The sequence below is a fragment of the Chrysochloris asiatica genome, unplaced genomic scaffold, assembly GCF_000296735.1.
Source record: "Chrysochloris asiatica unplaced genomic scaffold, ChrAsi1.0 scaffold00116, whole genome shotgun sequence".
In the NCBI taxonomy this organism is placed as follows: domain Eukaryota; kingdom Metazoa; phylum Chordata; class Mammalia; order Afrosoricida; family Chrysochloridae; genus Chrysochloris; species Chrysochloris asiatica.
In genome coordinates, this window is record NW_006408634.1 from 7,488,467 (window position 1) to 7,503,579 (window position 15,113).

General features: G+C 48.0%; 1 protein-coding gene across 1 annotated transcript; it reads left to right on the plus strand.

Moving 5' to 3' along the window:
- Positions 1–1,215: 1,215 nt before the first annotated feature.
- On the plus strand, positions 1,216–13,483 carry RCN3 (reticulocalbin 3, EF-hand calcium binding domain). Its single transcript, XM_006868200.1, has 7 exons — positions 1,216–1,237; positions 1,623–1,870; positions 2,670–2,872; positions 4,861–5,033; positions 7,796–7,856; positions 12,834–13,033; positions 13,376–13,483. Exons 2-7 carry the CDS (start codon positions 1,632–1,634, stop codon positions 13,481–13,483), a joined length of 984 nt encoding a protein of 327 aa, XP_006868262.1. The 5' UTR covers positions 1,216–1,237; positions 1,623–1,631.
- Positions 13,484–15,113: the final 1,630 nt, after the last annotated feature.

Below are 15,113 nucleotides of genomic sequence, written 5' to 3' on the forward strand. Positions count from 1 at the left end.
TCGCAGCCCGATTCGTAACCACTATGCTACCAGAGCTCCTTTTGTAAAACTACTTGCATGGGACATCAAAGATATTGTCCGATGATTTCCGCATCTTTCTCCCGCGGAGCGGCTGGTAGTTTCGAACTGCTGACCTTAAGGTTTGCAGCCCGATTCGTAACCACTACGCTACCAGAGCTCCTCTGGTAAGGGCAGACAAAAACTTATTCTGGTATGTCAAGCATGCGTGGTTCTTTACGACCCTGGTTCAAACCCCTCCCAGAGGCTGGTGTTCTCTGCCTCAACAGAAAGTAATCATTTAAAGTTATACTTAGACTCCTGGTGCGGTGCTGTAGGATCAGTACTGGACTTTGAACCATAGGGTTGGCAGTTCAAACCCACCAGCTGCTCCTCAGAAACCCTGCATAGGATCACTATGAGTTGGAAACAACTCGATGGCACTTAACAACAACAACAACAGAGGACTGAGTTGGCTCCTGGTGCTGTAGGATCAGGTTGGCAGTTCAAACCCATCAGCTGCTCCTTGGAAACCTTACATAGGGTCTCTATGAGTCGGCACCGACTCGACGGCACTTTAACAACAGCACTGTGGAAAACAGTACAGCCTGTAAAACATTTTTCAAGGAAGTGAAATCCTGAATTTTTAATAGGTGGTTTTCCTTAATGGCATTTTCTGGGATATGTCTCTTTATCGGCGTCCTAAGCATTCACTGTACATCTTTATAATTGCTGAAGCAAACAGGCCTTAGTATTCTTTAAGGTTTTAGTCACAAGACTTAAGTCAGTAATTCGTGTTTAATCTTGATTTCTGGACCCCATTTTATCCCTGTGTCATTTTGGGATCACTTAGGCCATCCAGAGAAAAAGAAATAGCTAAAACCACATTTCCCATAATGCCTCGGAGCCAGGACAACTGGACGAAGTCGGACTAGGTACCCCAAAACCTGCTGGGAATTGTAGTTCACTTCAGCCGCATTATTCCGGCGTTGCCGACCCTGGAAAACGGTCGGGCGGAGCCTTCAGGGTCCCGCTTTCTTTTGTGGACGTGGCGAGGATCACCCCTGCCCGCCAGGCGCTCATTGGCCCCGCCTCTCGGAGCCCTCGAGTGCTCTCATTGGTCATAAGGCGGGGCTTCTGCGCAGGCGGAGGCGAGGCCAGGCTGGAGACAGGCCAAATTGGGCATCTTTCGGAGAACAGGCAACTGAACTTGGAAAGCGAAGCCAGGCTGCATAACGGGGTAAAGGGGTGCAAGGGGTGCCCAGGAAGGGCGGCTTGGGACAGCTCGGGTTGCAGATTAGAGTCCATGTTGGAAGCGACTCTCTGGAGTTGACGTGATCTCTTGTTGTCCACAATCCTCCCCACTCTTTGCGTGGAACGTGTGCCACGTCTTACCCAGGAGTCCCTTACTTGTGGGTGTGGGACCCCTATGGACTGCCCCAGAAGATAGAGTCCCCTTCACTGGTTTTACCTCTGAGACACCGCTCCCTTTTATCTATCCTCGGACTTTCCTGAGGCCAAAACTTTGCACCTTTTCTTGTTCTACAACCCCACTCCACAAATCCTCCGGGCCTCTCCCCTCCAACTCCTCCAACCCCTGACTGCTGGCCTCCGCCCCTCCGCAGGGACTGACGATGTGGCGACAAGCACTTCTGCTACTACTTTTGCTGCTGGGGCGGGGGACCCAGGGGAAGCCGTCTACGGACGGAAGCCCTCATGGCCAGGGGAGGGTGCACCAGGCAGCCCCCCTGAGCGAGGCAGCTCATGATGACGCCCACGGGAACTTTCAGTACGACCATGAAGCTTTCTTGGGACGGGAAGTGGCCAAGGAATTCGACCAGCTGAGTCCTGAGGAAAGCCAGACCCGCTTGGGGTAGGAGTCATATGGGGGTAGGAGTGGGGTGCAATGGGCGGTGGGTGGGGGTACGAAGAGAGATTATCTGAGCATTGGTGAGAGAATGGAGTGGACCTCCCTTCCTCAGGCAAAACACAACTGAGTAAGAATTGAGTCCTCGAGATATGACTTCGGAAAACAGAAGGATCTGGATCAGCTGCTGTCCCCCTGGTCACTTTTTATTCCTGTATCCTAGTTTCCTGCTCTGGAAAAGGGTCACCAGTATTCTTTGGATTGTCGGGGGCTGGTGTGAAGAATAATGAGATGTGGAGTGTAAGGAGAACAAACAGCCTTGGGGGGAAAAAGGCTGAGCCCTGAGTCCCAGAATGAACTGCGTTGAGAGGAGAAAGGAGACTGAGCTAGAATGAAGCTGGGAGCAAAAGGCAATTGAATGGCCCCTCTCTATGCTTGCAGCCAGTTCCCTTGCTATCCATCCATCCCACAGATGTCTATTGAGCGCCTACTGGGTCCCAAAGAAGCTCTGGTAGCATAGTGGTTACAAGTAGGGCTGCTGACCTTAAGATCAGCAGTTCGAAACTACCAGGTGCTGCGTTTGGTATCTTCCACCAAAGGCATGGAAAGTGTGGCTCCCGGTAAGGGAGTAGGCGCAGTCGGGAGATTGACACGTGCCCCTCCTCTGGTTTACAGAGGAGCTTGGAGCTTCGTTTCAGCTCTATAAGGAGATGTGTGTTGGGTGAGAGCTTGGCTCTGTGTAAGGGACAGAGCCTGGATGGGGTGGGTGTGGCCTGGAATTGACATCTGCTACACCCCGGCTCAGGAGGATCGTGGACCGCATGGACCAGGATGGGGACGGAGACGGCTGGGTGTCTCTGGCCGAGCTTCGTGCATGGATCGCGCACACGCAGCAGCGGCACATACGGGACTCAGTGAGCGCGGCCTGGGACACGTATGACACGGATCATGACGGACGTGTGGGCTGGGAAGAGCTACGCAACGCTACCTATGGTCACTATGAGCCTGGTAAGTGGCGAGACCTTGAACCCCACCCTCCCCACCTCCACACACACCACTGACTGATTTTTGGATTCCTTCCTCCTGAAGACCCTGGGATCTGTGACCTTTGACCTCTGACTCTTAAGTCAGAATCCACCTATTTCTGGGACACCCCCCCCCATCCCCCTGAAACCGCTAACCTTTGGCCTCTGGGAGTCACCATCTGTGATACTGTGAGTAGGGGACTGCAGATCTTTGACCAGCCACGCCTAACTTCCCACCCTGTCTGTCTTCCTGATCTCTGATCTCTCATCCTGAGAATCCATAAACCCATTTACACAGGCCCTACTCTTTGGTCCCTTCGCTCTGTTCCCACAGCCCCAGTCTTGGCACCCACACAAGGCATTGTCCCCTCCCTCCTAGGCCCTTGCCCCAGCCTCCTACCCAGCTCCTTGGTTTTCTAGTCTATCCTGGGAGCTGACCCTGCCCTTCCCTGCTCAAACCCTCTCATGGCTTCCCAGTGCCAAGTGGATCTCTGAACTCACCAAGCTTTTCAAATGTTCACACTCTGCACATGCTGTTCCTTTGTAAAATGTACTTCCCAACTCTTGGGCAGACAACCAGAGTCAGTATAACCTACTGCATTAGACTGTGACTTTGAAGCCCAACGGGCCAAGGTCAACTTCAAGTCTGCTGTCACTGACCTCGGACAAGTGATTTCCTCTCTCTGAAGGTTTTCTTTCATAAAGTGAGAATAAATGAAAGAACCCACTTTCTCTTCAATCTGTGAGAATTCAGTGCAATAATGTGGACAAAGCACTGAGTATCTAATTAGCTCTCTATACAAATTAGCTGGAGTCCTGATGTGGCTCCGTGGGTTAATGCGTCAGACTGCAAAGCTGTTTGAACTACAAGGTTGGTGGTTCAAGCTCACCAGTCGCTCCTTGAAAATCCTATACAGGGTCGCTATGGGTTGGAACCGACTCGACGGCACTTAACAACAACAACAACAACGTACAAGTTAGCTAATATACAACTCATACATATAGGAATCCCTGGATGGTGCAAATGGTTACTAGGCTTGGCTATTCATGGGAAGTTTGAAGGTTCGAGTCCACGCAGAGTCACCTTGGAAGAATGGCTTAGTGAACTCCTTCTGGGAAATCGACTATTGAAAATCCTATGGAGTACAGTTCTACTCTGACACACCACACGAGTCGCCAAGAGTCATGGTCAATACAAAACCTGTTGCCATCAAGTTGGTTCCAACTCATAGCAATCCTGTAAGGGCAGAATGACCCCCACAGGGTGTCTAAGGCTGTAATCTTCTTATGGAAGCAGATTGCCAGATCTTTCCTCCGTAGAATGACTGGTGAGTTAGAACTGCCAACCTTTTGATTGGCAGCCGAACACTTAACCACTCTGCCACTAGAACCCAAACCCAAGCCCACTGCCAACAAGTCGATTCTGACTCATAATGACGCTATAGGACAGAACAGAATCGCTCCATGAAGTTTGATGTGGTGTCAAGTTAGTTCCAACTCCTAGTGACCCTGTAATAGGGTTTTTGAGGGTGTAAATCTTTATAGGAGCAGACTGCCTCTTATTTCTCCCTCAGAGCCACTGGTGGGTTAGAACTGCCAATCTTTTGGTTAGCAGCCCAACACTTAACCCGCAGTACCATCAAGGCTCTTCATACTACACAGATGAGTTGTACAGTATTGGCATTGAAGTTAAGTACCATGTTGTTGTTAGGGATTATGGAGTTGGTTCAACTCAGCAACCTGTATAGGATTTCTGAGGCTTTTATTAAAATCCTTGTGGGAGCAGAAAGCCTCATCTTTCTTACACGGATCAGCTGGTGGGCTTGAACCGCCAACCTTGTGATTATCTTATGGAGTCAGATGAATCATTAATTGTGTGTAAGTCTCCCACCTTGACCCCCTGAGTTCACCCCCTTGGTCCTTTCTTAGCCTGCCGTCCGTCATTTCCATGAAAGGCCCCTCCTTCCCCAGGTGAAGAATTTCATGACGTGGAGGATGCAGAGACCTACAAGAAGATGCTGGCCCGGGATGAACGGCGTTTCCAGGCAGCCGACCAGGACAAGGATTCCGTGGCCACTCGGGAGGAGTTGACGGCCTTCCTACACCCTGAGGAGTTCCCTCACATGCGGGACATCGTCATTGCTGTAAGTGAGGGCTCAAGAGGACTACCTGTGCACCTCCCACCCTCTCACAGTTCTCTGATCCCAGGTCCAACTTCCCAGCACTCAACTGGGGAGATCCAAAGTCACCTGCCTTCCAGAATTGTCCCCAGACCCCAAACACAGATTAAATGTAGATTGGAATCTTTCATGTCCACTTCCTGACCTCCCTGGGGTCTAATCTCTTCTCTTGCAGCCTCCTGTCTCCCTTCTTGTGACTTTTGATTTAGGATTTGGGACCCAGCTACCTTTAGAAAACTCCCTCCCCACTTCCCACCAAAAGCGACTCAAAATATCCCAAACCCTTTGACATCATGTCAATTCCAATTCATAGTGACCCCGTAGGACAGGCTAGAACTGCCCCATAGTTCTAAGACTGCTGCATCTTTCTCCTATGGGGTGGCTGGTGGGTTTGAACCACTGACTTTTTTGTTAACAGCCAAGCACTTAGTCACTGCACCACCAGGGCACTACCAGAAGTGCCTTGGGAAACCCCAGTCTTGATAATGAGTGAGACATACTTACATTAAAGAATGATCTCTCTTTCATTTGAAATTCCAATGTAATGGGCAGTCTGCCTTTCATCCATCTTCCCTAACATGTTGAGGTTCGATTTTGCTAGAAGATACAGTGAAGTATCAAATGTCCGCCCAGTCGTACAATGACTATGTTTGAATGTGAAAATAGGGGAAAATGAGACTTACTCAAGAAGTACAGAGAAAAGCCAAGAGCAGAGGTGTCAGTGTGTTGAAATAGTTGTATCTATAGGTAAAAGGAGCTCTGGCAGTGTAGTTGGTAACGAATCAGGCTGTGAACCACAAGATCAGCAGTTCAAAACTACCAGCTGTTCCGCAGGAGAAAGATGAGGCTTTCTGCTCCCGTAAAGATTTACAGCCTCAGAAACCCTGTACAGGGTCACTATGAGTCGGAACCAACTCCATGGCACTTAACAACAACAACGAAGGTAAAATCAGAGTCCTGGTGTGGCACTGTGGGTTAATGCTCTGGACTGCAAAGTTGGTTTGAACTACAAGGTTGGCAGTTCAAGCTCACCAGCCGCTCCTCGGAAACCCTATATAGGATCGCTATGGGTCAGAACTGACTCGTCAGCACTTAACAACAACAACAATAGGTAAACTGGAGCCCTTGGCTGCTAATCAGAAGGTTGGCTGTTTGAACCCACCCGTTACTCCTCGGAAGAAGGATGTGGCAGTCTGCTTTTGTAAAAATTTACAACCTCAGAAACTCTATGGAGCAAGTTCTACTCTGTCCTATGGGGTGACTATGAGTCAGAATGGACTTGATAGCAATGGTTTCTTAGGATTTTTTTTTTAAGTCTTTTTTTAAAAATTATTATTGTGAATTGAATGATAGTTTACGTGGTAGAACATCGGTTTTGCACTTATCTTATTGTGTTTTGTTTCATTGCAATGATTACAATCCCCTCCATGTATCATCATTTAACAGTATTTGCTTCTATTCCCTCTGTTGTTGTTATTTTTATGTACACAAAGACACTCAGGCATATATAATCATTTAAACAACCAAAGGGCACGTTCTGCAAGCCTGCCTCCTGGCTGCCAGCACACAGCCTTTCTCTTTCCATGAGTCTAGAGTCCTCAGCTGCTCCCTCTCTCCATGTCCTCATCTCTGCTTCCATCTCTGGTGTCACTGCTTCTCTGGATAGGGTCCCACATTCTGCTGCTCATGCTCTTCTCTATTGATAATCTTCTGTTCCTGGAATGTAAGATTAACTATTTTCCCCCTTATGTTACAAAACTTCTTCCTTTAAGTTGTGGCAATCACAATTAGTCATGATAACAATTACTCACTATTGAATCAAAAGAATTCAATCCCTATCTCCTTTCACCAGACCTATCTAGACAAGATGAAAACTATTCGGTGGGGATTCTACCTTCCCCCACACACTCTGAAATTCAAGTCCCTCTTGAAAACTTGTAAGCCAGCTACTTTGTGCCTTTAGAGCTCCCCTCCCCTCCTCCCATTTTCGGTAGCCAAGGTCATGAGTTGGGTCCAACTCATGACGACCCCTTGTATAACAGAATAAAATGTTGCCTAGTGTGTACTGTCTTTACCATCGCTGGTGTGTTTCAGTATATTTTGTGGCCATTGTGTCAGGCCACCTCACTGAGGGTTGCCCTCGCCTTCGCTCATCCTCTAATTTAACAACCACGATGTCCTTCTTCTACAATCTGTCCTTCCTGTCAACACATCCAAACAAAGAGAGTCAAAGTCTCAAACAATATCCTGCAATTTTGGGGGTTCACTGGCTACGTTTTGGAAATAGATTGCCAGCTCTTTCTTCCTAGTCTGCGTTAATCTGGAATCTCCTCTGAAACCTGTCCACCATGAACGACTCTGCTGGTATTTGAAATACTTTCGGCTGTAACTTCCAGCATCACAAGGACGCACAAGCCACAGACAGTACTGCAGGCGGGTGGCAGAAATAAGGACTAGGCTCTGCTACCATAAAGAGGTGTCTCCATTTTGAGAATCTTTGCTGAGACATGAACAAGTTGAAACACAGGACAAGCTTCTGTATGAGACCAACTTGGGCATCATAGGACTTCAGATGACTCTAAATCCCCTTGTTTCCCAAACGCATCCTGCTCTAATACCTGCCCCCACAAGGTCATTCCAGAGCTAGGTTCCCTGAGAGAGCCTCACAGCTGCTCACAAGAGCCAGGGGTAATGCGCTCCCCATCCCAATGCCTCTTTCTCCCCAGGAAACGATGGAGGATCTGGACAAGAACATGGATGGCTACGTCCAAGTAGAGGAATACATTGGTGAGTGGATGCTGGCTCCCTTCTCCAGGATGTCTGTCTTTTCCAAGCCGGGCAGCAGCCCCATGTATCTGTACCTAGTGCCCCTGTAGGAACAGAAAAGTACTGTCTCACAATTCTAGAGGCTGTAAGATTGTTTCCTTCTATGGTTCTTTGGACCTCTCTCCTGGTTCTGGTGTCTGCCGGCTGTCTTGCTGTTTGGAGACTTGTAGACAGTCATCACCTGGTGTCTGTCTTTCCCTCTGTGTGTGTGTGTGTGCTTCTGTTCTGGTCCATTTTTATATATAACTGAGAAGTGATGAGGTTTAGGATCAACCCTATACAGGTGTATACTCAACTGGTTGATTATATTATACCGGATTGTATTGTTGTTGTTCAGTGCCTTTGAGTTGTTCTGATTCATATCAACCCTTTATAGGGTTTCTAAGGAACGGCTAGTGGGTTTGAACCACCGACCTTGCAGTTAGCAGTCCAGTGCTTATCCCACATTGCCACATACAAGGTGATTATAATATGTATGGAAAGTGGTGATATTACATTAGATGTGAGAGCGTTACATTATATTTACGGATGGAAAGCAATTATATTGTTGGCGTATTCATTTTCTTTGAGGTTATACTACATTTGATTAATATTTTTCCCTACTTAAAACTGTCTGTTTCATCTTGAAAGCTACTTGACTTCTTTGCATTTTGGAAGTTTGGTATCTACACTATTCTCTCTTCATGCTTTGTAGTTGATTTCATTACAAATTGATATCTCTGGTGCCCTAGTTTCAGTATTATAGGTTTGATTTACTTATAATACTTCTACACAATAAACGGAGTCCTCGTGTGGTACTGTGGGTTAATGTGCTGGACTACAGAGTCAATTTGAACTGCAAGGTTGGCAGTTCAAGTTCACCAGTCGCTCCTATGAGTTGGAACTGACTCGATGACACTTAACAACAACAACATACAATAAACACTGGGCTGCGAATTACAAGGTCCATAGTTCGAGCCCACCAGCTGCTCCATGGGAGAAAGAGAAGGCTTTCTGCTCTTGTGAAGATTTAAAGCCTAGGAAAGTCTTTACGGGGTCACTATGAATCAGAACCAACTCAACAGCATTTAACCATAGCATCTTCTCACTTATCAACTAACCTCATCATCCAATAGTCCACATTTATGACAATAGTAAAGAAAACTACCACGGGACTATTTTGCACATTAACAGCATATATCTGGCTGTGATGGTGATGTGTCAGCTGGCTGAACCATGATTCTCGGTGGTTTACCAGTTATGTAATGATGTGGTTTGGCAGTTACGAAATAGTCATCCTTTATTTTAATCTACTGCTAATTTTCAGGTAACAACATGGTCTTTGGAATCTCACCATGTCAATAAATGGAGAGTAGGTGTACATTCCCTTGTTGTTATTGTTAAGTGATGTCAAGTCGGTTCTGACTCATAGTGACCCTGTGCAGGGCTTCTGAGGAGCAGCTGGTCATTCAAACCGCTGACTTTGAGGTTCAAACTGATCTTTTGGTTCGGTGCATTACCCTGCAGTGCCACACCAGGACTCTGTGCATTACCTTAGATGTAAGATAATTAATTATATTATGGAAGGTAATTACATTGCATTGTGGAAGGTTATTTGCTCTACCCAAGGCCAATGGTCTAATCACAAGTAACTACTCCAGACAGCAGCTCAACTCATGTTTGGCCAACAACTGGCACCACAGCCTAAGTTGATACATAAAATTAGCTATCACACCCCCATAAGAGAGCACAGACTCTCTAGAGGTGGGGAAAGGACATTGCTTGGGCCCATGCATCCCCCCAAACAGCTACTAAGTACCTGTCATCTAATCTAATCTAATCACTGTCTATAATGTCATGTAATTGCTATGTAATCTAAGCACTGTGTGCCAGGCACTGTTCTAGGCCCTGAGGAAGCAGACTTGAACCAGACAAAGGTCACCGGCCTCCTGGGGGGAGACAGACCAGGACTAGGCTCAGTCACCACATATGAGGGTGACTCGGAAAGTATTACTGCCAGGGGGTCCTTTATTCACTCATAGGTTTATTCCAAACAAAATTATGTTTGAACATGTCTCTGCAATCAGAAGATGGCTGCAGACAAATTCTCTCAGTAATTCACTTGTCTTATGTGCCGCTGCAGGATAAGATACTGGACTACCAGGTCTATTTGAACCACAATGTTGGCAGTTCAAACCCACCAGTTGCTCTTCAGAAACCCTAGACAGCAGGGGTGGGGAACCACTTTTCTGCCAAAATTTATATCATCATTGATGGGCCATACAAAATTACCAACTTAAAACTTTCGCCTGCTATATTTAGTCAAACATTTCATTAACTCACCCCTAATGTGATGGCTGGCGTCCTGGTGTGGCACCATAGGTTAAGCACTTGACCTCAAGGTCAGTTTGAATGGCAAGGTCAGAAGTTCAAACTCACCATGCTCTTCAGAAACCCTTACAGGGTCGCTACGAGTTGGAACTGACTCGATGGCACTTAACAACAATGTGATGGCTGGAACTGTAGTTGCCTTGGCAGGGGCAGGTCAAATAATTTCCTGGGACTTACATGGCCCTCCGGCCAGATGTTCCCCATCCCTGCTATATAGGGCCACTGTGAGTCAGGACCAATTTTAAGGCACTTAATAATAACAACAAAAGTCTCTTAATGGTGACTTACAAACAAACAGACAAAAAGGTCTAATCAAAACTGTTAACTTCTGAGGGGATCTGCTGAGCCAATGAAATTCAAGGCAGAGAGGTCAGCTCAGAAGGCTATGGCAACTTTCTTGGGGGATCCCAGAGAGGTGGTTGTGATCAATTTTCCCAAAGGACACAGAACAATCATGGGAGCTTATTATGAAGAAGTTTTAAGAAAATTGAGAACTACACTGATGAAAAGAAGAGCAGGAAAGTTTGGCCAAGGAATTGTTTTCCATCCTGAGAATGCACCTGCTCATTCTTCGAGAGTAGCAAGCGCTGTCCTAGGAGAATTTCCCTGGTAAACCTTACCCCATCCAGCCTACAACCTGATCTTGCCCCTTCACATTTTTTATTTCCCAAACTCAAAGAACATTTTGTAGCGATACTTTTTGACTGACCCTCACACACAATCCTCCCGCTGGGGGAAAGGAAGCATTCTGGAGAAGAGTACAGCAGGGCCTCGGAATGAATGTTGAGGAGGGTCACCTTGGCAAAATAATGTCGGGGCCGAGACTGGGATGAAGTGAGGGCGTAGCAAGTCTGGAGGAATATGGGAGTAGCAGTCCAGACATAGGGAACAGCTGCTGCTGAGGTCTGAATAACAGTGAAGTGAGCATGGTGGCTTCTGGGAGTCCTGGGAGCAAGGGGGAGTGTGACAAAGGAGGAACAAGGTCCTTGAGGGCCATGATGAGGATTCGATTTCTAGTCTAGTCTATGGTTCTCAATCTTAGTCTATCCAGAACAGTTGGCACCAAAAAATTTATCCTTTTGTGTCTAGCTTCTTTCACTCAGCATGATGTTTTCAACATTCATCTCCCATTGTATGAATGAACCATGTTTTGTTCATGCATTCATCTGTTGAAAGCATGTGAATAGTGTTGCAATGGAACATTGGTGTGCAAGTGTCTGCTTGAGTCTCAAGCCTTTTGGGTGGAATTGCTCAGTCATATGGTAGTTCCAGTAGGATAAGAACTAGACTGGTAACCATAGCAGTTCCAACTCACCAGCTGATCCTAGGGAGAAAGATAAGGCTTTCTGCTCTAGAAAAGATTTACAGGCTCAGAAATCTTACACAGTGTTAGTTCCTATTAGTCAGAATTGACCCATGGCAATGGGTTGGGGCTTGGTTTATGGTAGTTAGAAGAAACCCTGATGGTTGAGCATTCAGCTGCTAACTTACAGGTTGTTGGTTTGAACCCACCCTTCAGTTCCTAGAGAGAAAGACCTGGTGTTTGTTCCAAAAAGACTGCAGCCAAGAAAACCCTGTGAGGTATGGGTTCGCTATGAATTGGAACCAACTCCATGGTCACCAACAGGATATTTCTCTGTTTGACTTTGTGGAAAAACCACCAAACTATCATCTTCAGTGGCTGCCCCGTTTTACAATCCCATCAGCCATGGATCGCCGTGATTCCGGCCGGGGTGACACGGGGTGTTGTTCTAAACTCAAACCGGTTGTTGTCAACTCGATTCCAACTCCTAGTGACCTTGTAGAACAGAGTAGAACTACACTAGAGAGTTTCCATGGCTGATGATGGTGTTGACAAAGGATATTTATTATGCCATAGACTGCCAGAAGAATGAACAAATCTGTTAGAAGAAATACAGCCAGATCGCTCCTTAGAAGTGTGCATGACTTCTCATGCCCTTTGGACATGTGGTCAAAAAGGACCAGTCCTTAGAGAAGGGCATCATGCTTGGTAAAGTGAAGGGTCCGTGAAAAAGAACAAGGCCCTCAATGAGGTGGACTGACCCAGGGGCAACAGCAGTGGGCTCAAGCAGAACAATTGTGAGGACAGTGCAGGACTGGGGAGTGTTTTGTTCCAACATACAACGGGTTCCTATGAATTGGAACCAACTCGGCACCTAACAACAACAACGTTTATAGAAGCAGACTGAGTTGTCTTTCTTCTGTGCAGCAGCTGATGGGTTCAGTCTGCTAGCTTTTTGGTAGCTGAGGATTCTTTGGTATTGATCTAATAACAACTTTATTCTGTTACCTGGCAGAATAATCTTGACTCGTGTGTCTTCATATTTTGGGCTTATGGTGTGATCTCATATACCCACTGTTTCTCAAGTCATCAAAACAATAGCCTGTAAGTGGTTTTGATATTAATTCCAATTAAACAGAAGAAGAAACTGATGCCAATGACAAGAACGAGTCACCCTGGGTCTCTCGACCTGGAAACACCAGGTCTGGACCCCTGGACTGGGTTCCTGAGAGCCGCCCTTGACCTCGCCCCTCTGCCACCCCCAGCCGACCTGTACTCAGAGGAACCTGGACAGGAAGAGCCTACTTGGGTGCAGACGGAGCGGGAACAGTTTCGTGACTTCCGGGATCTCAACAAGGATGGGCGGTTGGATGGCAGTGAGGTGGGCCACTGGGTGTTGCCGCCTGCCCAGGACCAGCCGCTAGTGGAGGCCAACCATCTACTACATGAGAGTGACAGGGACAAGGTACATGGACAGGACCACGGTCCTCCTGCTGGGGGCCCTGGTGCACAGAAATTACCAAGATCCAGGCTTGTATGCTGGGTCAAAGGAGAGATGTCCTGAGATGCAAAGAGTGGGGTGAGCCGCACAAAGAGATGAGGGGATAGAAAGCCAGAGAGAAAGGGAAACAGAGACCCAGAGAGACGGGGCGGGGAGGGGAGATGGAGACAAAGACCCAGAGAGAAGTGGGAGACAGAGATCTAGAGAGAGAGGGAGAAAGAGACCTGGTGGACCAATTAGATTTCCGGAGGGGTCTCACCTTCAGGGCCACCCCCACCCCCCGGCTGATCTCTGACCCTCCCCCAGGACGGCCGTCTGAGCAAGGCGGAGATTCTGAGTAACTGGAACATGTTCGTGGGCAGCCAGGCTACTAACTACGGAGAGGACCTCACGCGTCACCACGATGAACTCTGAGCCCGACTCAACCACTACAGCCTCTTGGCACCTCAGCCATGACCACGCCCCTCAGCTGTAAGCCCGCCCCTCGCCTGTAGCCACGCCCCTCCATCCTGACTCTGTCCGCTCTTTGGCCCTGTAGGATGGTGGATGCAGGCGGGGGTAGGGCTTGGGAGTGGGTAAGATGGCCTGCTCCGGATCATCTTCACTCTGAGGCACCCTTCACCCTTCCCACAGCCCCAAGGTAATACGCATGCGTTTCTCACTGGCAAAATCACCCTGTCCAGACCCAGGGACCCTCATCCCAAAGGCTTGGCCTTCAAAAACCTCCACTACCCGCCTGTCCCTTCTAGCTCCTAATCTGAGCCTCGGCCCACCCAGACCAAGAAATACGCCCCATCTCATCTGGTCCGATACCACCCCAGATGCCTCCCCCTCTAATTGAGGGTCAATAAAATCCAGGGCCTGCCACCTCTGTGTCTGTCTGTCTGTCTCTCCTAGTAGGGACAGGAGTTTTGGGAGGAATTTGGGAGGAACTGGGAGTTGTGGGGAATGTGGGCAGAGGGAGGGGTCATTTGAAGAAAGGGCCTGGGTGTTGGCAGGGTTTTAAAGTGTTCTGGGGAAGGAAAATACAAAGTATAACTAGACCCAGCAGTAAACATAACCTGCCCTGGCTGAGTTCAAGGAAGCAGAGACATCCACCCAAAATATGTCAGAGTGAAGACGGGGATGCATGATGGTGAACTGCTGGTAACTGGTAAGTTGTGAATGGGCTCACTGGGAGAGGAAGGGAGCCATGGGAAGGTCTGGGAAGAGTAGCCCAGCCAGACGGAACTGCGGGTGCAAAGGCCATGGGGCAGGACCTAGCGAGTTTGTCTGAGAAATAGCAAGAGGTCTAGTGAGACTGGAGCCCAAAGAATGAGGGGAAGGGCAGGAGGTGAGGACAGAGGGAGCAGGGGGAGATCATAGAGGTCTAGTGAGACTGGAGCCCAAAGAATGAGGGGAAGGGCAGGAGGTGAGGACAGAGGGACCAGGGGGAGATCATAGAGGTCTTGTGGGCAGGCACCATCCTCTTGTTTGGTGGGACAAGACAGAGGCAGAGAGAGAGAAGGAAAGAAACCCAGAAAGGGACAGAAACCCAGGATGCGTAGAGGGAGGAGGACAGAGACAGAGAGAGGAGGAGATAGAGACTCACTAGGGTGGGGTTGGGGGAGGGCTGAAACAAAAAGAGAAGGTGCTAGAGATTAGAGGGCAGAGACCCAGGGAGTGGGGATAGAGACTCAGAGAGGGGGGCAGGGGTCCACATTAGGCTTCACTTGGCTGTGACGGTTTCTCAGACTGTCCTTATTCTGACTTTGGGGAGCACTACTCAGATATCCAGAATTCTGGTGTGGCACTGTGGGTTAATGCACCAGAAGAGCCGTTTGAACTACAAGGTCGGCAGTTCAAGTTCATCAGCCACTCCTTAGAAACCCTATACCGGTCACTGTGTCAGAACTGACTCGACGGCACTTAACAAAAATAACTTGGATATTTGAGATTTGTCTGATGTTTTCTTCATGATTAATTAGACTACATTTTTGGGCTCCTGTCAGTGTGTTGTACTGTGGTAGTTTGCATGTTACTATGATGCTGGACGTGCAGTGAG

Excerpts from the sequence above, each read along its gene's own strand:
- RCN3 (XM_006868200.1), top strand. The coding sequence starts at position 1,632 with ATGTGGCGACAAGCACTTCTGCTACTACTTTTGCTGCTGGGGCGGGGG. Across the intron at positions 1,871-2,669 it reads GAAAGCCAGACCCGCTTGGG|GAGGATCGTGGACCGCATGG; the intron begins GTAGGAGTCATA and ends ACCCCGGCTCAG. Across the intron at positions 7,857-12,833 it reads CCAAGTAGAGGAATACATTG|CCGACCTGTACTCAGAGGAA; the intron begins GTGAGTGGATGC and ends TGCCACCCCCAG.